The 26,930-nt window shown below is 42.6% G+C and overlaps 1 protein-coding gene across 8 annotated transcripts in view; it reads right to left on the bottom strand.

The window, feature by feature from the left end:
* Nucleotides 1-26,930, bottom strand: part of AGAP1 (ArfGAP with GTPase domain, ankyrin repeat and PH domain 1) — a 307,085-nt gene that overhangs the window by 133,884 nt on the left and 146,271 nt on the right. For all 8 annotated transcript variants that reach the window (XM_075283916.1, XM_075283915.1, XM_075283917.1 and 5 more), the window contains one exon: nucleotides 1,985-2,043. In XM_075283916.1, the coding sequence (XP_075140017.1) occupies nucleotides 1,985-2,043 (59 nt within the window). The remainder of the gene's footprint in view (nucleotides 1-1,984; nucleotides 2,044-26,930) is intronic.

Here is a 26,930-nt window from a genome sequence, read left to right as displayed (position 1 = left end):
GGGGCTGAGTGCTGCTTATGTATGACAAGTACCGGAGCTCCTCAGATAAGGGAGGGGGGAGGTGAAAGCTCCAGGACTTCTAAACTCTATCTTCAGCTCTTCCACTTCTCAGCCGATTTAATTGAATTTGGCTGATAAGGGCTGAGATAGGGAGTCCCGTACCTCTGTATGTAATGCAAACTGACTCAAATCCAGCTCTGCTACATCAGCCTCTATACATCAGCTTCATACTGTAGTAATGCATTTACAACCATTCCCTCATTACTAACTGTAAACATAGCAGATAGCAGAGCAAGTGAAACCCCGCCCACCAATGTGCCCAGAAAACCAGGAAGTGAACAGAGCACAGAGCCTGAAGGTTGGTGAACAAGGGTTATGGGAATACCCCTTTAATGACCTGTCCACAAAATAGGTCAGAAATAAATGATTTGTGAGTTCAACATCCAAGACCCCTACTGATCAGCTGTTTAAAGGTGTAGTGCTTGTACGAGTGCATTGATCTCTTCACTGTTTACATTGCACCAAATTTATTTCATAGCGACCATGTGATGGAATTACAGACACGTCCTATAGAAGTAAGGGGGACAAGGCTCTAGATACTTGCAATGATCAAAAATGGGGGCAATGTAAATGTTGACGAGGTCACTGTTCTGGTACAAACACTTCCTTTACACTTGTGATTCCTGCTTGGGTTACATTTTCTGCCACATCAATTAATTTCTATTCATTGGTTTACAAGTGGGGTATTCCCACTTATACCGCGCAAACACACACTTTTCCATTCATTCCCTGGCAGGACGTGGCTTTCTAGGCAGGTACTCTGTCCAGGAGATAGATGTATAGATATGCCATACATGTCTGAGGTGGGAATACCACTTTAATACTGTCATTAATGTACTTATTAGGATGTGGCTGTAGATTCAGCTTTATAATCTATATCGCTATGAAGAGAGTTGTCTGGTCAGGTTTACAGAAGATTCAAAGATTCATGTCAATTCTACTATTTTAATCCATTAGGGAAAAAAAAACCAAGGCACATATTTTAGATACCAGATCCTTAGAAGACTATTTCAATGGGAAAACTGATGTCAAAAGGCTCAGAGAAGGTTACAAAAAAATAATGGTTCCATCTAAACACACAGGAAACGGCTACGTAGCCAATCACTGGCCAAGATGGATGACCACTATATCAGTGATTGGCTGCGCGGACATTTCCTGTGTGTAGAGTTAGGATTTAGGGTGTAGAGACCAGGCCGGCGGGGGTCCAGGAAGTATTGGGAGGGGAGAGGGAGGGTCAGCAGTTATCGATTTGTGATTTTTTTTCTCCCACTGGAAAGACTAAAGTTGGGCATCAATACTCAACATAGTGTATTTCTGATAATTTGGTCGCACTCCGATTGGTTTTCTCAGCCTGCTTATTTAATCCATTGTATAAACATTCCATGATGTACATTGGGTTGAAGCCGCATAAATATACAAATTCTCATAATACAGTCACATTTCAGCTAACGTTTTGAGCTGAAGTCAACCCTTTCTCAGGCAACTAGAAGTAAGGGGCAGGAGAAAATTGCTAGTGGGTGAGAACTGGGTGGAAAATGGAGGCAGGAGGGTATCCCCGGTAGGAACCCAGGGACAAGCAGGAACAGGAGTCAGGCAGCAATAATGGACATAACTTGTTTGATTAGTAGTTCCCCTCTCAACTATACCAGAAACAATCCCACTTATCCATGTGTGTATGGGGAGAAATAGAAGCCACTATAAGACTTGCAGCAGTTCAATCCCTACAAGGAGAAAGGATTGGACAACTTGAAAACCAAAATGTCCAATACCTCATAAATCTATGGTCATGGGACAGTCAGGTGCTCCCCATACACATAACACTGCCATAGTGAGCGTGTCCTGCTGACTTCATTTTATGGTGTGCATATGTATGTGTACTTCACGCCAACAGAAAATACACAATATGTAATGATTTGCTACTTACCACTTTGAGCTCTGGCACCGCTCGGCTTAGCGTCCATTCCTGACTATTTACAAAGGCATCTGCAAAATAAAACATCGATACCCCATTAGAAGAGCTCTACGGACCTCACTATAGGATAGCAGTATAGACAGTCAAACATTCTTTGCAAAATCAAATTTAGAAAGCACCCTCCAGGCACAATAACAGGGGGGCACTGGGTGCATATTTTCCACTTCATGCCCTGCTTTTGCTCTACATTTTCACATAGGATTATGGTAAAACAACACCGACCTCTTAGTGGCACGTATAAAAATATGCAATAACTCAGGAGCCTTAGGGAGCACAATTTCTCTAATGATGAACATCAAGGTGAATGCTAAGTTATGCAGAACATTAAATAAGAGATGTAAGACCCCAGGCTTTATTGGTGCACGTTTAACCCCGTAATTTACAAAAACTCTTCTCGTTCTCCAGCGGCATTAACAGGGCAGATGATTAGAGAAGTAGATCAGTCAGCGACCTGACATTGTAGGGATGCTGGCAGAATAATTAGCAATTTACCCACAATGCTGCTCACCCTGGGCCAAAGTACGTGAATTAAAGACATATCCCTTCACGCCTCACACCCACTTGGAAGAGATGAGTAAAGCAATGTCTGTCAGGACCCAAATCCACAGCTGGAACAGCCATAGACTTTTGTAATACTTCCAGCCTGTCCAGGATTCAAGTCATCCTCCTTACTGGCTGCAAAGTAGATCTCCCATTATCCAACTCGGCAACAAACTCTAAACAAAACACTGCTGGCGCTTTCATTACACCGCAAGTTCTCCATCTGTACTTACAAGAACTAAAACATTACAGGAACAAGTTGCCTAAATTAGACATGATGAGCAAACACTCTGAGCCCAAATGCAAGGTCAGGACTTTGTGTGTTTGCTTTCAAGGTGCATATTGCTAAGATGTGGGCGCAGTCCTGAGCACAGGACTGATGGGGAGGAGAACAAAACAAAAAATAAAGAAAATCAATGACACGACGGAATGGAAATGGAATGGGCAGCGATGTTTAAAGAAGTGATAGTGTGACCTGAGCACCGGCATAAGATCGGGCTTACAGAAAGCGAATTTCTAATCACTGGCTGGATTTTTCAGATAGTGAATCTGATTACTATCTAAGTCGCCAAGCCCCCCCCCCCCCCATTACAATCATCAGCAGAGCCCCCCTATTACAATCAGCAGCCGAGCCCCATCCACTTTTACAATAAGCTGCAGAGCCCCCGCCCCTATTACAATCAGCCACCAATAACCTCCCCTATTGCAAATCAGAAGCAGAGACCCTTCCCCTATTACAATTATATGCACAGCCCCTTCCCCTATAACAATCAGCTACAGAGACCCCTCCTCTACAACAATCAGCTACAGAGCCCCCTCCCCTATAACAATCAGCTACAGAGCCCCCTCCCCTATAACAATCAGCTACAGAGCCCCCTCCTCTATTACAATCAGCAGCAGAGACCCTTCCCTTATTACAATCAGCAGCCGAGCCCCATCCCCTATAACAATCAGCAGTCGAGCTCCCTCCCCTATTACAGTCAGCCACCAAGCCCCCTTCTCTATTAGAATCAGCAGCAGAGACCACACCCCCATTACAATCTGCCGCTGAGCCCCCTCCCCTATTACAATCAGCAGCCGAGCCCTTGAGGCTGCCAGAACAGGAGGCATATGCATGATGCCCATATACCCCAATAAGGAACGTGGCTGCCTTCATGAGTCAACCCATCGCTGAAGTATTAAACACAGAAAATACCCCCGATACTTCCTTGGTCCTATTTTGGATTATACCATCATTAAAACTGAGAAAATTGTATGTAATGAAATTAAATCCAGAGGCTCAGTCATGTAACCCTCCTCTGTCTTGTGTCCGTCTGGATATAAGTCAACAGACTACAGAAGGAACTTTCCCTCTCAGTCATATAAATAGGACAAAATGTTTACCCATTTCAGAGTTTCACCTGTTCTTGTGTCACCTCTCCCCTCTACTTCTTGGATACATTGAGTAGACAGGCTTATGGACAGTCCGAGGACGCAGAATGCTCACAAGACTAGGCCACATGCTGCTACGTACAGAGACAACAGAGGCGCTGATCATGGCGCTGATGGCCAAGCAGATACATGCACATTACAGAGCCGACACAGGGCTCAATTATTTTTCAAGCATAGTGAAGACAACATAGATGGCTGGAAACAGCGACTGAGGGCACCAGCCCGGCCACTACTACTAGAATGCAGAGGTGGTCTGAAAACTATGCAATGTATTGCCTAATGCGCTCCAGCTAGCATAAACTTCTTACTGGGAGTCTGTCACCAGAACCCAGCCCTATAAAAAGATAATTTAGGGTCACCTGAGGCAAACTGTGCCTTACCCTTGTGAATCAGTGTCAATATATTACCATTTTTGTCACCAGGTAAATGAGCCCTTTGGAGAGTTTCTTTCCAGCTACTGCACCCTTCTATGAAGCAACAAATGATTCCGAATGATTAAAATTTGTGGATTATCAGACTTCTGATTATTGTAATTTTACAATAAAATGTAATCATAATAAGATCCCTATTATCTAGGGCAACACATTTTTAATTTAGAATAGATTTTCCTTTTCCATCCTAATAATATTCCAAATAAAGTCAAATGTAAAAGCTCACCATATCCCGAAGCAAGGTGCACGATCTATTTCTCCCGGACTTGAGGAGGAAGAGGAAAGACAGAAACTATTTTGAAGGTAAGATCCGCAGCTCTTGTTCGTTGATAAAAAATAACTTTTATTGCTTCATTTAAAAATTGGTAAAGACACCATAACGTACAAGTGAAAAAAGATTAGAAAAAACATGAAAGTGAATTAAAAACCGCAATAACTACATATTAGGCTGACTGACGCGTTTCGAGACACAAAAACGGTCTCTTATTCATAGTCTTGTAAATGCCTTTACAAGACTATGAATAAGAGACCGTTTTTGTGTCTCGAAACGCGTCAGTCAGCCTAATATGTAGTTATTGCGGTTTTTAATTCACTTTCATGTTTTTTCTAATCTTTTTTCACTTGTACGTTATGGTGTCTTTACCAATTTTTAAATGAAGCAATAAAAGTTATTTTTTATCAACGAACAAGAGCTGCGGATCTTACCTTCAAAATAGTTTCTGTGTATCCTAATAATATATTTCTGCATGCCAATAACTATCTTGTCCTCTCATCTCTTGGATGACTATGGCTTATGTCACAGTACGCGGAGTACAATAAACGCCAATAGGAAAGTGCAGGTGCAGACTCTTGAGGTGTCTAAGGAGCTTTAAGTTTCAGACTTGTATACTTGTGTCATTCAACCAGTTTCATGTGTCCTTTTTGATCACTGCCATTATTACATTTAGTGGTTACAGGGAGAGAAGGGAATATTCTCATCCTGTGTTCAAAGAGTAGGGTGGGGAGTGGGGTTTCACAAATTCGTTTTCTTCTCTAGATCACTCGCTTTCGCCTCCCTCCCCCAGGTTAGGCAGCTCTGAATCTTGTTGTGCAGACTCTGTCCCAGACGTGGCCGTGATATGATCTCCCTGGAGCGTTCGCTGAGCATCCGCACCAAGAAAGTGCTAAGACAGTGAAAGTAACACTCACTATATAGACCTAACCTACTAATAAGGAAAGGGCTAAGCAATGGATAAGGAGGGGCGAACGACAATCAATAAGCATACTGTGCAAGAGACATGGGGGAATCAAGGGGAGTAAGAATGGCTTTCATGCCCTGAAACAAAGAATGGAGATTGTGATTGAACCACTTTCTCATCACTAAACACGGATCACATCAAATGTTTCTCCCGAAAGACAAAAGAGAAGACTTCACACTAGACTGGAACTACTGACATAGCCACTCTTGTGCAAAACAGGCATGGAGGACAACTAGGCCACATCAGGAAGGGTTAAAGACAGACGATGCTTTGAGACCATGGAAATAGAAAAATAGGCTACACGGAGATGAAGAAAAAAAACCTTGCCTTTGATCCCGACTCCTCCTTACAGATCAGCATAAGTATAGACTAATTATAAGACATCAATCAGGTATTGTACGCCGTGGAGACGTAAAACTACAGCAGCGCCATTCTACATATTTCCTGATCTATACTCAGAGGTGGTCATACAGTTTAGGTAGAGAACAGACACCTATTCTTCCCCAATATACTAGCATGCTCAGCTCAACAGAGAATATACATAGGGAGTAAGTTGTTGCCAGAAATCTCAGGATCTCACTTGCCCTCGTGTCTCCTCTCCAATTCTGTTCTAGCTTTTCAGCTCATTCCAGCACTGAGCTTCTGCTAGTTGTAAATGTCACGATTCTTTCTGAAATTTATATACACAAATAAGAAGAGGAGCACTGCTCAAGAAACTTTACTAGAACTCAGGGCTCAAAAATTGAAAGTGGTATATAGAGAGAGGGAGAGAAGAGAATATATATGGCTGAGAGCAGGGACTAACTGAGAACTGGTCTGGAAAACCTGGGCAACCAAGACTGAGGAGAGCAATCTAGCTGTATCTGACAAATAGAGCAAGATAGATAAAGCAATTTATTGAGTAAAACACTTCCCAAGTCTGAAAATGATCCCTGAGGTGTGTTGACAGATACTACATGTATGGAACGATCGGCCAAATTTGACAATGATTTGCGATTTTGTGCAAATCTATTGTCTGAGTTTTTTTGGATTCAGTGTATGCTAGTAGGTTCACACTAGGGTTTAGGTTTCCCTCTTTCAGGTCCCTATACAACCCAAAATCTTGTCCACTTAAAAAGAGGTTACATGTGGACCGTATAGACTACAATGGGGTCCGGTGGGAGAAACTGTCGGAGAGAAAAGTCATCCTTGCAGGACTTTTCTCTCCACCGATTTTAAGCGGATTCTGTGGTGGATTCTCCTACAGAGAGTCTGGCGTTAGTGTGAATCCAGCCTTAGTCTGCCATTCCACCATTCATGTTGATCATAATCATTTTAGGGATTATTCACACAGCATTTTTCTTTAATCTTCCATGGTACCTCTGCAATCCACAGATGATGATTATTATTATTATTGATAATAATAATAACAATAATAAAAATCGGCTGCAGGTTCACAAGTATTCAGTGTGAAGTCTGAGCAAACCTTGAATTACACATTGACATGAGGTATTCCATCCGCATCCTCACAAACACATGATTTTATGCAGTCCATGACAATGAATCCATGTGCTGATCAAGTCTAGTACATGCAAATTTGGACAGCACATGAACAGATCAGTCATCTAAATCAGACTGTATGCTGCTTCCTAACCTACAAGTGCCGTAAATTTATATTTGTAGCAATGCATCTAGTCCATCGAGTTACTCTCTGTTCTTTATGCACGACCAAACGACTGGACCGATCTTCACCAAACTTGGCACACGGGTACATCAGGTTTCCGGGAAGGTTTTAGACCGGGTCTCCACTCTCTAGGACGTTCCCTTAGATACAGTATTCCCAAAATTAGCCAATAGAAGTCTGTAATTCTTTCACTCATATTCCAATTGCTATACACACGGTCACATGTCACTTATCAGCCAATAGAAGCTTGCAGGTATTAGTCTCCATGTGCACACAACTTATATCCAGTTTTCCATAACAACACAGCCATTTCTCTTCACTGCTGTAGGTCAACTTTAAAGGGGCAGGTCGCTGGGAAAGAGACTTTTACACAAGGTCACATACACACAGCTTTACTCCAGGTTTCCATAACAACTGAATGCAGGTTTTTCACTGATATCCAAATTGAGATACACATGATTGCATCACGCTTATGGATCAATGTAAACTTGCAGGTTCTTGAGTCTTGACATATACACAGCTTTATACCAGGTTTTAATATATCCGCGGGAAGCCAGGTCCTTCTTCTAGAATGAAATAAAATGAGGGGGGGGGGGGGGGGGAGACTGACAAATTAACCCTTCCACTGAACCAATAGCCAAAAAAGCAAGTTTCTAATTTTACACTTTCTTTAATTCTGAAAAATAATTGCCAAAACACCTACTTGTAAAGATCTCACTGTATCAAAGTAGTTCTGAAAACTTTTTTTTTTCTCTTTAAAGTGTCCAAAAAGTTTCAGAAGTGTGTATAATACTATTAATGGTATGAAATATAATATAAAATAAAAACTGGAACAGCCTTCCCATCGTTAGTTGTAGCACAGTTCTCTACTATTTGTATGGCAAACAAAAGATAAGAGCAAGGCTGAAGTTGTGACCTGTGGGTGGATCCTGATAGAGGGCACTATGAGTTCGTACATACCAATAGAGTCTGCCCAGACATTCGGCCTCATGTCACATTTGCACAATGACAGATCAGCGTGACTTGTACTGGCAGAGGAACATCTGGATCGGCCGCTCACACGTGGCCAATAAATGGTGTGAATCAGGCTGGGAAAGGAGAAAACAATTTGGCCAGTAGAAATCTTACCAGAGGGGACACAGGAAACAGGGATCACATATGTGCTGTTTCCAATAAATCAGGGTCTAAAGTTTCCATTGCCCTTGTGAAATAGTTTGTTTTGTTGACACAGAGGTATCCAATGTGGATACTGTGGCAGTAAACTGCTTGTTTTATGGAAGCCATTGCTGTCAAACAGATGCAAAAATGAAACCTTCTGTTACCACTTTGCAGAGAGATAACTCTGTCTACACACGACAAGCCGGGTATCGGGCCTCATCCACACTATCTTACCATGCATTTCACTACATCACTTATGACTTTTGACCTATGCAAAGAATAATGTAAACATTACAAAACTGAAGCTAAGACTCCTCAACTTCCTTAGATAAGAATACCGAGGTCTTTTTTAAGCACTGCAATATTAATAATAAATCTTCAATGGTGGCTTATGTTTGTCCAAATCCAACTCCTCATTAAGCAGCTGACACAAGGGGTAAGTATACAGACTATACGCTATAGCTAGTGGAGGACAAATGCTCATTCGGCCAACACCTATCCCCAATCCCCCACACCAGAGCCGAGCATGCATATGTTCTGAATAAAAAGAAGGAGAAGAAAGTTTCTGCCAGGCATTACTGGCAGTGTATTATCCCTCCCTGAGAACAAAAGGATCAGACATGTTGATATCCAACAGGCTGATCCTTTTCTCCAGTGTACCGGCCACTAGGGGAAAGTCATGAGGAGGGTCCAGCTGACATTAAATGTGTATGGTCGTCTTCAGTACAAGCCATCAATATGGAACGTTGCAGAAAACCCCTTGAAGCTTTCGCAAAGAACTTAGTCTTACTTAAAGGGGTGTTCTGGTTTCAGGAATAAAAGCTTATACATTGTATATTACAAATATATACACCTTTGTACTACATTTAGGAAGTGGCAGAGAACTTGCATATCCTAGCCTCCTCTGCTTTTGGACTTGTCTGCGCACACAGCCCAATTTTTTTCCCAACCTACTCTTACAAAGGTACGTAATATAATAATAGTCATAAAGCCTCCAGGGAATACAGTACACAGAAATAAGAATGCTGCTTAGCTTGATTTATATCTCCGACCTCGGCTGCTACAAGGAGGGCCCTCAATCCAGTTCTCAATACTTGTTACCCTGTATTCTACCTTCAACAAACCATACTTTTACCTGGTAGCCACCCCCATATACTGTTCTATAAGAAGATAGAAGAACTTAAAGGGTGCGCAAACTTTTTAACTTCTATCACCTATCCACAGAATCGGTATCCCCATATCCCCCTGTATAAATGGTGAAGAAGTCAAGCATGCCCACTCTGTTCATATCTAAGGAACTATTAAAGATAGCAGAGAGCTGAACTTGGCTTTGGCAGTCTCATAGACATGAATGTAGCATCAGAGTTGTAACCTGCGGCTGCAGTCATAACAAGGCGCTAGACCCTGCTGGTCTCCATCAGTGGGAGGCCCTAAAAATGAAATCTCTACCAGACACGCATCGCTTATCCTGTAGGAAAAACCTCTTTAATACAACATACAATGAAAAATGAGGAAAAGAAATGACTTAATAGATCCTTAGACAAGTGAAACTCTGGACCTATAACAGTCTATGGATGGGCTAATCTAGTCCAGAGGAAGAAAATGCAAAAACCCCAAAAACTTATTACCTTAATACAAGCCATCTGCAGTCAATCACTAGCCCTAGCATTAATAGCATTAATGTCAACATGTACAGCACAAGACTGCGGTCAGTGACCGGCTGCAGACGTGATATCACTGCGGCCCGAAAGAGATGGGTCCAAAGACGGGACAACTATGAAGGTTTGCGGAGTTCATGGACGTCTACTGGCAGCAGTAAATTCTTGATTCTTCTTGCTGTAATACCTGCGGGAAGTGACCCCCAAGCTAAAACACAGTATGAGAATCATACACCACAGCATGCATCTTACTGGTTACAATAGGCAATAGCATCAGTTTTCCATTATACTTGTATAAATGACCCCTAAAGTGCTTGAACCGCACATGAAGCAAAAAGTCAACAATGTCACCTGTGCAGCGTGTTAACTCCTTGTGTAACTAACACCATGCCGCTGTCTGACTGTAAATCTGACGCTTGGAAATGAAAGTGTCATTGTTCTTGTGCAGACAGCCAGTCAGTCCTTGCTGGGAGGGTCTGTACAGCTGCCCCCCAGTGACCTGTCTGACAGGAGGGGGCAATAATCTAGAGCTGTCATTTACAGACTCCCATGTGTTGCTCAGACAAAAGCCAGAAGCAGAAAACATTACAATGGAAACACATTGAGTGCGTTACTGTGAACCTCCCCCACCGCCTCCTCCTCTGGGGTATATACCGTTATAAGCAAGATCTGACAGTACTTGCAGCTGCAGCGTCCAACCTGGGGCCACTCATTAGTTACGCCTGGCGAACCATCCCCCGGGGCAGGCTCTGTCAGTGCACCACATGTGCAGATCTCCATGACATCAGCTGATCTCCATGACATCAAATCTAGGAATTACAGAGACCCCCCCTCAATAGAAAGGGTCTGGTAACAACAAAGGTGCTGCAATGGATGGGACAAGACACATAAGAAATACTACAGGCGGTCTTACACCAAGCGGGGCAGCCTGGATCTATGTACTTCTGGGAAATGTAAGTAAGATGAAGAATGGAGTTATTTTACTATTATGATAGAAATCTTGCCAAATGAAAAATATATGTAATATCTCTACAGAAACAAAGGACACTTACATGGAGTATAAAGCCATGCATATACCCAGTACATAGAACAGGGGTAGGGACCCTTGGCTCTTCAGCTGTTGCAAAACTACAACTCCCAGCATGCATACTTGCTCTGCTGTTCTCGGAACTCCCATGGAAGTGAATGGAGCATGTTGGGAGTTGTAGTTTCACAGCAGCTGGAGTGCTGAACGTTCCCTAGCCCTGATCTAGACCATGGCCTATATAAAAAGTACACCATGCATGTAAAATATATTCAAGAAATACACAGCACCGCAATTGTAAGTTCTAGTGATACCTCACATGGCACTAAGACGCCATTCACATACAGCTGTACTGCAACACAAAGAAGAACCTTATCTATAGAGCCAATCAGTATACTAGAAATACACCAACTACAAAAAAACCTACTATAAAGTCAATTTGTAAGGTTATATTGAGGATACTCCAGCCAAACTTCTGCTGACCATGAACATAAGATGTAGGCAGAAAGTTCCTTCAGCCAATACAGTACACATGCATGCTTGGCCATGCCTGAATGGATGAGGGGTCAAAGCTGCTGCCAGACAGCTCTTGTGGCAGATTATGCCCCAGAGAACAAGAAGATCGAGTTGATGAAATCCGAGCATCCAATCCCAATATCATCTCTAAAATCTGCCACTGAGGGAGAGTCAGAAGGAGCTCTATATATCTAATGTGTATGGGGGTCTCCTGACTTTCCTTAGATATCAGGAAAGAGAAGGACTGAGCGTGTAAGATTCTGGCTTGTCCGGTAAATGGCATAACCAGAATAACTAGTATAGGCGACTTCTTTGTGTGACAAGTTGTACACAATGTAGTAGATACGCTGCACAAACGTGCTCCAATTCTGACCCATCTGTAGTAATCTATGGTGAAGCACAGCACACTATGGTCCCATAGCCACAACATGTAATCCAGCCTAATTCTACACTGTATACATTGAGCATAGGAGTAATAAATCCACCCCGCCGTGCCCGCCTTGAAAACTACAAAGTCTAAGAACATAAGTATCTGGTAAAACACCAAGCAGGCCCAGCTGTAGCAGAGAGCCACAGAAAGGTTTCAGACCCCCGGCATACGCCCTGAAGCTGGGCACACGAGTTTGTTTGTCAATTGACTTTCTCTTTGAAGAAGCAACTTTTGCGTCAAGCATCTACCAGCAGTTTCACGGAAGGTGTGTGTGACGGTAGTACGCAGCAATGTGTCCGTACAGCTAGGAGTGTTGTGCACATACAATGCATTCCTGAAATATCTCAGGACTGGCAGCGCCAAGAATCCACCTTGTTCAGATAGAGCTAATTTGCACCTTCACCCCTTGGAAACAGAAAGCATGCTCCGCCTGCAACGAAACAGCAAAGGTAACAATGGATCTCACCTGAGGACACCTGCTAACAAGTCCTGCATAGCTCCATGTGTGCACCTGCTAAACACCCATTTCTAAATGTTAGCAAGGTATGGTATGCTACAATTTTTTCGTACAAGTCCTGCCCAAAAAGTTAGCAATATCTCCAAACAGGACACAAAGGCAGAATCTGCCTCAAAAATCAGATGTCATAGTGAACATACTAAAAATTTGCCTTCCTAAGGCCCCGATTCACATCTGCGGATGGGTTTCCGTTCAGGGACCCTCAAACAAAAACCTGCTCAGTATAAAAAAGCAGTTACCTAAGGAAACCCACAGATCTCATAGAGTTTATGGGATCCGTAGGTTTCCTTAGGTAACTAAGCACCTGTGCCATAGGAGAACCTATAGCACGGGTGCCAGAGGTGGAACTCAGAGCCCTCTCTGTGGGCACCCATCTGTGGAGTAGATTGTACTGTGTGGTGACCACTGTGGAGCAGATTGGATTGTGTGGGGGCCTCTGTGGAGCAGATTGGACTGAGTGGGGTCCCTTTACTATTTATATCACACAGTATTTGTTTTATAACAGACATGTGATATTATTACAGCTCATAACATTGCACGGTCCTATAAAATAGATCTGTGCAATGTAAATAGTGAACATTAATTGTTCAAAATGATGCCAAATGCAGTACAAAGTTGTTTGTATAATTGAAAGCTGTGTAAAGCCCCATTCACACAACCGTATTTTGCGGGTCTGTAATTGTGGATCTGCACAGTTTTAAGGTTAAATTGCTGTGTTGGTGCTTTATGATAATTTAGTGGGTTTTGGGTTGCAGTTTGGGCACTCGGTCTCTAAAAGGTTCACCATCACTGCCATAGACTATAATGGGGTCTGTGTGGCTTTACTGGACTTTTCTCTCTGCATTTTTCATGTGGAGAGAGGAACGGAATGGCCCAAATGCAGACGTGACCCGGGCCTAACATAAAAAGGTACTCCTCTTCACCAACCCGGACACGGTTCCCGTTCTGATGTTGCCCAGTGGCTACATTCTGGGATCTCTCAACACACAGAAAGTCACTGGCTGAGGCACATCATAGCCCAGCAGGTATCTTCTGGTGCTAAGGAACCCCAGACGTAGAGACCAGTGTGGGTCTGTGATAAATATGCCACAAACTATCCATTATATGAATACTACAATATCAACTATTTTATGATATTACAATTATTGTATTTTGAAACCACAGTCAGTAAAGAATGAGCAAGAAGAAGAGATGTAGCAGAGGACAATCCTGGCGTACAGCTAATATCATGACACCAGAGATCAGAGCGCAGATCACTGACAGTTTATTTTACGTCTGTTTCCACAGCCTAATACTCCCTGTATTAAATGAGTCGATTCAATCCCACAAAGTGCCGGCATTGTGGTGAAAGGATTAGTACTGGGAAAGAAAGGGGCGAAGAGAATGTGCACAGGGCGAACCACCATTCACTTGTATGGCAGCTAATGCAGATTGAGCTAATACCTGTTCACATACTTCTTAAGAATTCTCCCTGAGGACAGTAAACAGCGCAGTATAGCCATTGTTACATGTAAGAAGACAACTGCTAGGTCACAGTATACATAACAAGAGGTCAGAAATCCCTAGGTCATAGGTCTGGTGTGGCACGTGCTCACAGTCTGGCAATAGGCGAATCCAGCACCCTGTGTGTATATATACATTTTTTTTAATGTAGATTGTGAGCCCCATATATAGGGATCACAATGTACATATTTTTTTGTTCTATCAGTATGTCTTTGTAGAATGGGAGGAAATCCACGCAAACACGGGGAGAACATACAAACTCCTTGCAGATGTTGTTCCTGGCAGAATTCGAACCCAGGATTCCAGCGCTTGCAAGGCTGCAGTGCTAACCACTGAGCCGCCATGTTGCCCCTCACCCTGTGTATATTATCCATACATTATCCATATAGGATCCATACACTGCTGATATTCTGTCCAAGTATACAGACAGTGTATTACAGTATAAACAAAGTGAATGATTTTACTGTACATGCCATGAAAAAGTGGAAATTGACCCCCAATGTGGATGATAAATTTGCACTGCTGCATATGAATTTATCCTGCAGACTAGTATCTGTCCTCTACATTTTCACATTTGGATCATATAATTAGAGAAAGTGTAAATACCAAGAACCTGGGAGAGGTTCATGGGAGACCAAGGTCCAGGGATGTAAATTGAGGGGTGCAGTCGCTCCAGGGCCCATAAGCACTGGCATCAGTACTGAGATTGCAGCTTCCATCTGGCCCATAAACCAAGGAGACCCACAGATCACCCCTAACCACACTAAGGCTGCTTTCACACGGAGTAACACTCCGCTCATTCTGGCACGTAAACACTTGTCAGAGTGAGCGATGTAAAACAGAATCCCATTGACTTCAATGGGTTTGGTCTTACGCGCGCTACCCATTGAACTCAATGGGAGGCTTTTTTACCTATTGCTTTCAATGTGATACGCGCGTCATTATCGCTTTTTTGTTACTATGATGGAGCAGAAAAACTAAAATACAAAAGCAGGTGTGAATCTACTCTGAGTAAGTAATGACAATGTGAAGCTTGGCACCAGTGGTTCTGCATGTGGGCACAGTCTGGTATACAGTAATACAGTTGCTTTGATATGTAAATGCAGTAATACTCACAGACACATACAGTTTGTATTGACTTTCAACTAAAGGATGGAGGGATATTAGACAAAACCAAACATAACCAACTGGTTTGCACATAAATATGAGCTGGGCTGGTATCCTGAAAGCTTCCTGCAGTCGTGATACAGGTCAGTGCAATCTGTAAACATGCAGTCAGTCATCACAGTGACAATGAGAGTTATATATATGTATACAGAGCTATATCTAGGCTTGTCACTGACTAAGTGTGAATCTCGGGTGCCTGCGGAGGTGTCAGAAATAGATATTATCAAAAAAATGTGGCACCTAATGTGTCAATCTCAGACACTTCTTCACAGCGTAGGCAAGTGGCATAATCTGAAAGCTACCGGCCAAGACAAGCACACGAACGCAGCAAAGGGCAATGGTTTCCTCTGGGTACTCTCCAAAGATATTCTGATAGGCAATGTAGATTGTGATCCCTTAATGGGAAACGGATTGTCAATGTCTGTAAAGCGCTGCATAATATGATGGCGCTATATAAGTAAGCATAATAAATAATAATATGAGGGGCAACACGGTGGCTCAGTGGTTAGCACTGCAGCGCTGGAGTCCTGGGTTCGAAACCTGCCAGGAACCACATCTACAAGGAGTTTGTATGTTCTCCCCATGTTTACATGGATTTCCTCCCATACTACAAAGACATACTAATAGGAAAAAAATGTACATTGTGATCCCTATAGGGGGCTTACAATCTACAATAAAAAAAATAATAATATAGACATATATATATATATATATATATATATATATATATATATATATAACACCTATAGATTGTGCTGAGCTTATACATCATGGCTGAGTGTAGTATTGATATTTTATTTTTAAAAAAATAATTTAAAAAATTACGATAAACCATCAAAATCTGGAGATAATTCACTAGAATTATATCAATCATTGTACTACGATCCCTCTAAACTGCTGACCGTGCAATACAGTTTACAAGGTGTTTAAGGCCTATCCTAGAGATAGGTCGTCAGTAACAGATTGGTGGCAGGCTGACCCCGGTACCCCTACCAAATAGTAGCTCTCAGAAGCACTGAGCTGTCTGCTTCCAGTTCCATTCTCTGTTTTCAGTGTAGTGGCTGAATAAAGTCACCGCAGCTTAGTTCCCATTCAAGTGAACCTGATCTGTAGTAAGTAGGTCTGGCCACTACACAAAACAGACCTGTCTGCTTCCTGCTCCATTTTCTATATAATAGCTGCTGAGAACAGAAATTCAACGATCTGATAATGAGAACCTATCCTTAAGGATAGGTTACTAAAAGTTTTAGTTTGGGAAAACCCCTTTAAAGGGGGAATCGGGTCAGATCTGCAGGGAACTGACACCCTGGACCCCAGCCACTAAAATACAAGGCCAAGTATAAATTTATTACAGTGTTAAAAAGTGTTATTTTCTTTCAGCAGTTCTCCCCTGTCTTAAAATGAAAGTAGTAGCCCACCTAGCAAGGCATAAGATGGGGGATACACGCTGCCAGTTTATAGTGGGTTAGCCACTGTTGGAATCACAAACGGCTAAACTGCTGCAAATTACAGTGGCAGTAAAGTGGATGGGCAATAAACTATGCACACTGGGGGAAAATTCTTGCAGGTTTGGAACCCACACCAAGACTATTATTGCTGTGGATTCTGCAGTAGCTTTCAACATTTGCAATGTAAGGGTGGAAAAACACTTTAGCCGCAGGGGTTAAATCTGCAGCAAAAAAAAAAAAAAAAAAAAATCAGCCAGTTGATCTATTGCAGGATATGCCATGTGCGGCCATAGCCTACAGTAGTTTTGTCACGTTTGGTAGTTCTAGAATAGTGGTTCTTAACCAGGGTTCGATGGAACCCTAGGCCCTATGCACGGTTCATTTTGCGTAACAGTAAAAAAAACATATACCTATATCTTGAATTTGGAAATAAATCATATTTGATTTATCACTAAAGAAGGGTTCGGTGAATGTGCATATGAAACTGGTGGGTTCGGTACCTCAAACAAGGCTAAGAACCACTGGTCTAGAATCTAGATAGTAAAAGTCTAATCAGTGGGGTCTCGCCGATCACTAGAACAAGGCTCCTGGACCTCTTCCACCTTGTCCCTACTGCACTATTGAGTCCCACTGCTCCATTCAAGTCTAAGGGGCTGATGGAGATTGTCAAATTCTTCATCCATCGCTTTTACTAATGTTTCCCATAATAACGGGAATATATACTGTACAAGTGATATATATCAAAGCACCAGACTATTAAGGTGTAAAAACAAGAGGCAAACCACACTAGTAAATTGATTGTTTCTCTACACACCATTAAGACCACACATACACACAGCCCCATTCACACAACCATGTGTCCACTAACTTTGGAAAGACTCCCAGAGGAATTTCTTCAAGCCATTCAAAGATTCCTGTTACAAAGTGATGGGGTGAAAGCTGCTAAATTAGCTGAAAAAGAGTAAGAAAAGACAGAGCCGCTTTACCCACACCAGAATCTGGACTGGAATGGCAACAAGGTGTCGCTAGATTAAATCCAGATTATCCGAAAGGATAAAACTACGGAGAGGAGGGAGCCACAAATGTGAAGAATGTATAAAGTATGTACAGCAAGGAATGCTTTGCCTGCAGTGAGTCCTGGTGTACTATTAATGCGACCTTTAGTCCTAAAACTACTGTTAGTATTTCTACAACATTAATAATTCCTCAATTATTTCACAATATAGGAACAGTCGATACACATCAAAAACAATGCCATCAGTAGGATTAAAAAGTAGTATAGCAATGACCAGTACTAAAAATATCTGTCTGTATCCATCACTCTGCCAAATCAGTATCCCTGCGCTATGCTGAGGAGGTCCAAAAGACCGAAACAGCACTGTCCATAGCTGGGAATCTGTTCCTTTTGGAATAGAAATACTAATTTGGCAATAAACCCCGCATCATGGCTTTTTAACTGAGTCATAAATGATGTTAAGGGGGCTGTCCCTAGAGGGCAGCATACAGAGGCACTGTTCTCCTAATTACATCCTGAAGAATAGATTTGCATATTTTTTTACCCAGAATCCCTAGCGGAGCAGGAATGACTTGTAAGTCTCCGTAGGCCCATGTAGGCACACACTCTCCCTAATGTGTATGATTATCCCCTGACTCTGGTCTATAGTCTCTCACTCTGCCAAATCAGTATCCCTGCGCTATGCGGAGGAGGTCCAAAAGACCGAAACAGCGCTGTCCATAGCTGGGAATCTGTTCCTTTTGGAATAGAAATACTAATTTGGCAATAAACTCCGCATCATGCATGATGTAAAGGGGGCTGTCCCTAGAGGGCAGCATACAGAGTGCACTGTTCTCCTAATTACATCCTGGAAAATAGATATTAATATTTTTTACCCTGTATCCATCCCGTCATACATGGTACAATTGGGTATTATCCCAGTAAGTTTACCTACCTATATTGCTAGCGTTAACAAGACCAGGGATCCGAAAGGGTGTCGGGATAAATAAAAAATGACCCCCTCTTCAACAAGGTATAACTGTCTGACCAGATAGGATCCCCACCAATCAAAAAACACCAGGGGTCTTGTGTGCCCCATAAGCCGAATTCATATAATACTGTGAATACAGGACAGCTTACAATTAATAAAATAACAATACTAAAAAATTCTAGATAAAAACCCCTTTCACGGGTCACTAATGTTCCACAGTGGCTATAACGGGGATACTGGGCCAGGCATCTTTATTGAGGCATCCAGAAGACATCTTGCCAAGGAGTCTTATATACAGGCACCCACCAAACATCACCCCAGCAGACAAAAGTTAGGACCAGTGATATCTGCGCTTTTGCCCCATTTGGGGGCTATTTGGTGGGCTCTCTGGCCATCCATTAGATAATGTGCTCTCTCACATGATAAATGCTCTAAGTATTACACGTCTATGCTAGACTGAATGGCACCTTATATATATGAGCTCTTAAGTACTTTAAAAGAAGTGTAAAATAAAATTGTGCAAAGTCTAACACCAAATCTGTTAAGAGTAGATCAGGCAGGATGAAAAGCCACTTGTTATATAAATAGCAATTATTTTCTACTTCTCAAGAGAATTTTGGGTTGGGTTTCCAAGTAGCATGTAGTAGTATATGGAGACTCGGGCTCAAAGTTTAGTGTAGATATGTGTAACATGAAAAGTCTTAAGGGAATGTTCACATGGCTGAAAGGGAAGAGAAACCGCCATCTCAAATTTCTCTCCACGTTCCACCATGGCTTTGACTTGCTGACTAAGCTCAGATGAATCGGATAATCGCACCGTGGTTTTTGCGTGTGAATAAGCTGTGGCATCCGCAGTACAATCCGGCCGCATGCTTATTTTTCAGGGTCCTATAAGGAAAAGCAGATTCAAGATCAAATTTACAGCTGATCTTAAGGTGGAATCCACCTCATAATCAGCCCCAAATTCCACCGTGAGAACATGGCAATATATTCTAAAGCTAAGGCCATGCATAGCAAAATTAAACAAAAAAAAAAAACCTCTGCGGAAAAACACACTGCAGAAACGCATCCCTTTATGTCCCGTTTCTACAGAGTTTTCCTCTGCATACTTTTTGCATTATTTCTATATGCAAACACAGCTTTTCTGCTGCAGATTTTTTCCTGCAGTGTGTGGATGGAATTAGACAGAATCTCATCCACTTTGCAGGGAACTGTAGAACATGGCTGTAAATACTTGCATTGCGGCCTGTGGAGTGAACCCTCTTCCACTAGTAAAACTTAATATATTCATACATTTCCAGGAGGAACACAAGAGAGACATCATAGCACAGTGTTGTAAGAACTGTCGTATTATAGAGAATGCAATTATTCACTAACACAACCATGTCAGATTCGGCGACAGGTCCCTTTCACTAGAGAACCCATGTCATTGCATTGACCTCCTTAATGTACAGCACTGCCCTGTGCCCTGGCTGAACGTTACACGTACAGTATACAGACGTCAGTAACGCATTTCTCAGTACAGACAGATGTTTTGTGTACACACAGCCCACTAGATTATAAAATGTTTATAACGCCATATGTGGCTTTTAACTGAAAAATCTGCACCTGTCCCGTCTCGTCCATTGGAGCGGCCTGTGCACAGCGTGCCCCGTCAAACACATGCTTGTATGATTATGTATGCAGTATATGTATGTCAAAATAAACATGCTCAAGGTCAATGTACAAAGCAAGAATTTCCACAGACAACATGAACGTATGTAAAGAGAGAAGAAAAACAACGTCACCTGGCAGTGCGAGGGTTACTCGGTAGAAATACAAGTACGGCAGAACATAAAGGGGGCCTTTTTTTAGGCACAATTGATATGCATACACTTGTGTCATTTTTTGTGTGGTTTGCCTACACATTTTCATGCATTGCTATATAAAACATTTGCATGGCCTGAAAAGGGATATTCTCTACTGTTTAATGCTACAAGTGTAGCGAGAACAATGGAGAATTCAGAAGGGTCACATATAGGTCCCTACCTGTATAGCAACATCCCTGACAGCTGCCCTCCCATTATATAGTAGGTGGACTGAATGTCTGATCACAGACACTGCTCGCTTTGGGGTGTACATTATATACACTTATATAATGCTCGATACTGCTTATCCATTAAATAACAAGCCAGTGTTATAACATTCCTCTGTTACTACTCCTGGGAATATATGAAGAAAACGGTGACATCCCCTATCCCTATAAAGTTTAGCACTGTCCAAACAGCGTTGTATAGTCTCCTATTGCACCCCAATTAATAGGAATCATAATATACAAGACTCTCCACCCTTCTAGCATCACTAAGTATCCTACTTTCCGCCGATCTACATGCTGATGCGAATGGTCACGCTGGACTATCAACAAATACATACATTTCCATAAGTAACACCAAAGGAACAGCACAATGCAGACACCTTAGGATAGACGCTCTAGAATGGTTATTTATAGGTGCTGACCATCCATTAACTATATTATTGTAACTTACATGCAACATTATGGCATTTACTTGGAGCCCCCTGGTGTTCAAAGTGTGTAACAATGTGCATGCCCACCTATTAAGTGCTAGTGGACGCACATGCTCTGTCGCTCTTTGCACAGCAATCAACAGAAATAACATTTTGCCCTGCTTGCAATGAGAAGACTACTTCTATAGGGACTAGACCAGTGATGGCGAACCTTTTAGAGTCTGAGTGCCCCTTTATGCAACCCAAAATCCACTAACTTATCACAAAGTGACAACACAGCAATTTAACCTTAATAATGTGCGGATCCACAATTGCACACAATTACAGACTTGCAAAATATGGTCATACAAATGGGGCTTTATAGAGCTTTCTGCTCTACTGTGACCCTCATACAGTATAATCTGCTTCACAGCGACCCCCACACAGTACAATCAGTTCCACAGTGGCTCCCACACAGTATAATCAGTTCCACAGTGGCCCCACACAGTACAATATGCTGCACAGTGGCCCCACACAGTACAATCTGCTGCACAGTGGTCCTCACACAGTATAATCTGCTGCACAGTGCCCCCCACACAGTACAATCTGATTCACAGTGGCCCCCACACAGTACAATCTGCTGTACAGTGGTCCCCACACAGTACAATCTGCTGCACAGTGGCCCCCACACAGTATAATCTGCTGCACAGTGGTCCCCACACAGTATAATCTGCTGCACAGTGACCCCAACACAGTACAATCTGCTGAACAGTGGTCCCCACACAGTACAATCTGCTCCACAGTGGTCCTCACACAGTATAATCTGCTGCACAGTGCCCCCCACACAGTACAATCTGATTCACAGTGGCCCCCACACAGTACAATCTGCTCCATGGATGGGTGCCCAAAGAGAGGGCTCTGAGTGCCACCTCTGGCACTTGTGCCATAGGTTCGCCATCACGGGACTAGACTGTTACCCACCAGAGATAGGAGACTGATTTTTAGGCTAGCAGCATGAAGGGTTAACCAGTCCTCTGTTCCAATGGCCTCATCCCTATGCAGTATGAACATTTCTTTCACTCCTGCCTCTATCACCTTCATCCCAACCCCCATTGCATTCTCAGGCTCAATGTTCCTCATAATTCCTCCAAATATTACTGAACAGGAGTTGCTTCCAACAAATTATTTCAGAAATTTCAGCAGTGAGGCTATTTTTTTTTGTGCCACATATTGAATCATAAATTCCTGCATCCCCAGAGGCGCCATAACTCTGCCTGGTTCTTTAACAGCTACAGAGCGGAGGCTCCTGCGAGGCAGCTGGATCTCTACGCACATGTTATGGCTCTACCCTACAACGTCAAGGAATGCTTTATGTGCATTTGCTTTCAATGTCAGCAGAAAACATTGCAGTCACCAGTATGAGAGGCCAGAGACTGCATTAGTATGATAGAAACCCAGCTCACAGGGTACAGAATGGCACCAAGCAGCATGTGTTTAGATGAGAGCCTGGCACTGCCCGGACCAAACAAGTGCAGTGAGTATATGCCAGGCTCGTAATGTATGACGGAAGGGGGGATAGGCTGCCAATACTAAATAATCGACAATGTCAACGCTACATATTTTGACATCAGGATGCCCAAATGATGTTTATAGAAAATGTTGGATGGCATATGCCGGTTTGTGTAGAAAATAAAAATAACACTGATGTTCAACAGTCTGGATAGAAACGTATTCAGATTCATAAATCCGAGCTGAAGGAAGGTTTACAATGTACTAACAAAAGCCTATTATTCTGTCCGGCTATTTTAGGTCTCAGAGTGGAAATGCCTGTATGTCGCTGAAGATGACATAAAGAAGGATTGAGGCAATGGATGGCACATAACAATGAGTGGCTTATAAGTGTGCGGCCGCTATGATCCTTGTATAGGTTCTCTGCACAAGTAAACCTATGGCTGGACTGGCTACTGACCTATAGGTTACAGAAGAGCCTATTGTTTGGGTGGCGTTCTGCTCAGATGCTTTTGGTTGCCATTGAGGATTATCCCCCAAATGATGCAAATGGCTGGGATCTTTCAGTAGAGGAATGCACCACATATAGATCGGCTGAATGAAAAGGTGTTTCTGACAACTACACTTGGCAATGGCAGGAAACGGTTTACAGATAAGGGTATTAAGCCAGCCATATACTGCAGATAGCCGGGAGAAGAATGCTTGCTTGGCTGGCAGCTATTCTTTCGGCTCCCCCACACACAAGAAAGTTTGGCTCAGCTGAGATTGCATGTGTTCTCAATATGGAAAAGGGAATAAGATTCAGTCCGGCTCCTCTGGCCACGGGCCATCTCCATGAAGAACAGAAAAAACACTGGGTAAGTTAAACCCAACAAGGCCAATCCTTCATTCCCCCAACATTTGCCATCACAGATCGCCATATATATAGCCAGGGCTGCCAAAACTTTTCTTCAAACACTGTGCCAAATGTTAAATGTGGACTAAGAGCAATGGGTTGTGGAGATTTCAGGACCAATTGTATAGCGCGGTAGAAAATGTTGACCCTCATTATACATTTGTTACATAAAAAGATTATGGGAATATTTACATATAAAGAAAAATCTGTAAGAAGACAATCCAACAAAATTCAATTCAAAGGCCGGGTTCACACGGGGTATTTTAGGCCAGAATTTGACACGGAGGCCGCCTCAGATTACGGTCTAAAAAGCGGGTAGCCGTGGCTGGATGCCGATGCAGTGCATCCAGTCCTAAATGAATGGGCCTAGTCAGGAGTATCTTCAGGCGGATGTCACGAGGCGAATCTGCCTGGAGAATGAGCATGTCGCTTCTTTTTTTCCGGGAGTTGGAACAAACGGCTCCCAGGAAAAAGAACTGAGCGCTTCCCGTTGATTTTAATGGGAGCTGTTTTTTTGGTCAGGATTTTGAGGCGGATTCCGCCTCAAAATCCTGACCAAAATACCCTGTGTGAACTCATCCTAAGTGTTCAACCCTGTCTCTTCTGCCTACAAATCACTTATTTCATGCCGCTATGGCACATCTAGGCTTGCACTTTGTCTCAAAAGAGGTCTTGCCTGGCACAAGTGGCTCCCGATATATCAAGGGGCTCTGGCTTCTTAATAAATGAGGTGAACGCCCATGCACCAGAGTGGAAATCCACACCAGGCAGGAGCTTGCGGTAAAACTTCTCTCATATACCAGAAAACAGTCATGATTTATAATAAATATGTCGCCTTGTCCTACTCACTGCCCCGCTCACATGTGCACAAGATGGAGGATGTGGTGCAAGAAAAGGACTTACACCAATGAACCGCCACATTATCACACAACCACCCCAGAGAACTGGCACAGATGTGTTTGATAAATCCCCCAATGTGTAACTGAAGCAAATACTAAAAAACGCCTTCATTCCTATTCCCAATAAGCAGGAGCTGAACTCCCACATGAGCTGGACTTTATCCTCAGCAATGTCTGCTCTCTTAGCCAAGTCAACAGGTCAAGAGGATTGTTTTTTTTTTCACAAGAGTAATTGTCAGCGGCCATTTAGAGTAAATTCCTGTAATTCCTGTACCTGTGATGAGTTTTTCTTTAAGGCAGGCCTATACATTAGTTATCAGCCGCTTAGCAGCTAGCCATTGTCTATGGCCACAAGCATTAAAACAAAGAACAAGACCCCGATGTAATAAAGCATTGTGAGAAACATATACAGTAGTCACACTGGAAGCTCTTTGGGGCAGGGTCCCATTTGTCGCATTGCTTAGACATTTATTTGGGTTATATGTGATTTTACTAATTCCCTAGTTGTAAAGCGCTACAGAATATGTTGGCGCTATAAAAAAAATTACTAATAAATATGAATTATTATGGACACCTAAGAAAAGAGAAGATAAGAACTTCCTGAGGGTCACTTCGGCTTTCATGACCGTTTGTCTGTACAGACAGAATACGGTTTCCGGTTACGTGAGGAACGGCCGTCAGCCAAACCAGCGCCAAACCAGCATTCGGCTATCTCTATACCCACTGGACTCAGACAAGTTGTACAGACTCTTCCCACAAAACTATATTTCAATTGTACAGAAAGAACAGAGAAATATATTAATAAATGCAGGATATATTGAATCCTTTCTCACAAAGTATATATCAGTCTGCTCTCTAACAAGCTGCTTGCAGATTACACAGCATTTATATGGTGACAGGTTCCCTTTAAAGGGGTTGTTCGGGCTCTTTTTTTTTTTTTTTTTTGGCATATCCTCAGGAAACCTGGTCCCGGACCAATCAGCTGTATGAAACCACTTCCAGCACCTGTCCAGTACACAATATGGGGCCCGGGAGCAAAAAGGTCCATCCGTTGTCTAGCGGCCCAACTCCCATTGAAGTCAGGAGCTAAGCTGCAGTGAAGGCATTGGTCCACTATACAGGGAATATACCCAAAGCGGCTCTATTCAGGTGATGCGTCTTAATGATAGGCAATAAGAAAATAGGACTAGACAAGATTTCTATCCTAACATTTTCAAGTACAGTATGTAAGACTCCATATACACAACATTGCCACATGTACATGGAGTCCCAATGGGTCTCTCTCATCTAAAAGCTGTGCTAAGAAATACATTTGGGGGATAATATCTATATACTACAGCTTGTGATGGAACAGGCCATGTAAGAATACAATGGAAAGGATTTCCATCCTCGGGCATTTAATGGTACAGTATGGATCCAAAGCAAGGAGCGGGCATCATAATACAGATCTGTACAAGACAGTTCCTGTGCATTGGTCTGAAGTATACAGCAGAATTCTGGCTAACACCCCCCCCCTCTCCAACTTTAGGGTCTATTTATATAAAGCCCAAATCCTCTTTAATCATTGCATAATGTAAAGTTGAGCAACTTTCTAAAGTGCTTTGTACTTTAGTTCTTCCCCATTTGTAGATCATGGGGAACATCCTTGTTTATGCACAGTAGCAAAAACCATTTATAGACCTAAGTCTGGTCACAGCGGAGGGTTTGGACTTCAGGCTGATATAGTAGATCTATACTGATCCGTACCGTCACATAATGCACAATGCATCTGCAGCAATAGTGAAAATACGCAGCATGAATTGACATTGTTCAGATTTAATATCTGCACCACAGGTCAGTCTGTACTACAGACTTTTTGCTGCACGGTGGGTGAGATTGGCGCACTGATAATGTAGTAAAATACAGATATTCTGATCTTTACAGAACATATATCTTGTGTGGATATACTTGTAAAGAGAACCTGTCACCTCCCTGCATTTCCTAGGAAACAATAACTCAGGAACATCATTTCTTATCTTGCTGTTTTGAGTTGTTCCTCTGTTATTCCTCCTAGAATTTTTTTGTTTTTTTTAAATAATTGGACAAGTGGGTGTTACCAGTGCCCTTTGTCAAAGGGGCAAATCAGCACAGACATGTGCCGCAGAGCAGGCCTTTTACAGGCCCAGTAGTCAATTTATTTAGAATGTTGAAGGAGGCCTAAGGGTAAATTCACATGGGGTTTTTTGGTCAGGATTTTGGAGGCCATATCTGCCTCAAAATCCTGACCAAAAAGCCAGATCCCACTGAAATCAATGGGAGCAAGTCACTTCTTTTTTCTGGGAACCAAAAGCTCCCGGAAAAAGAAGTGACATTCTTATTCTGGCGGATTCGCCTCACAACATCCACCTAAAGACACTCCCTCC

This window comes from Leptodactylus fuscus, chromosome 8 (genome assembly GCF_031893055.1).
Source record: "Leptodactylus fuscus isolate aLepFus1 chromosome 8, aLepFus1.hap2, whole genome shotgun sequence".
Classification (NCBI taxonomy): Eukaryota; Metazoa; Chordata; class Amphibia; order Anura; family Leptodactylidae; genus Leptodactylus; species Leptodactylus fuscus.
The sequence above is the reverse complement of the archived record's forward strand: the minus strand, read 5'-3'. Positions and strand labels throughout refer to the sequence as shown.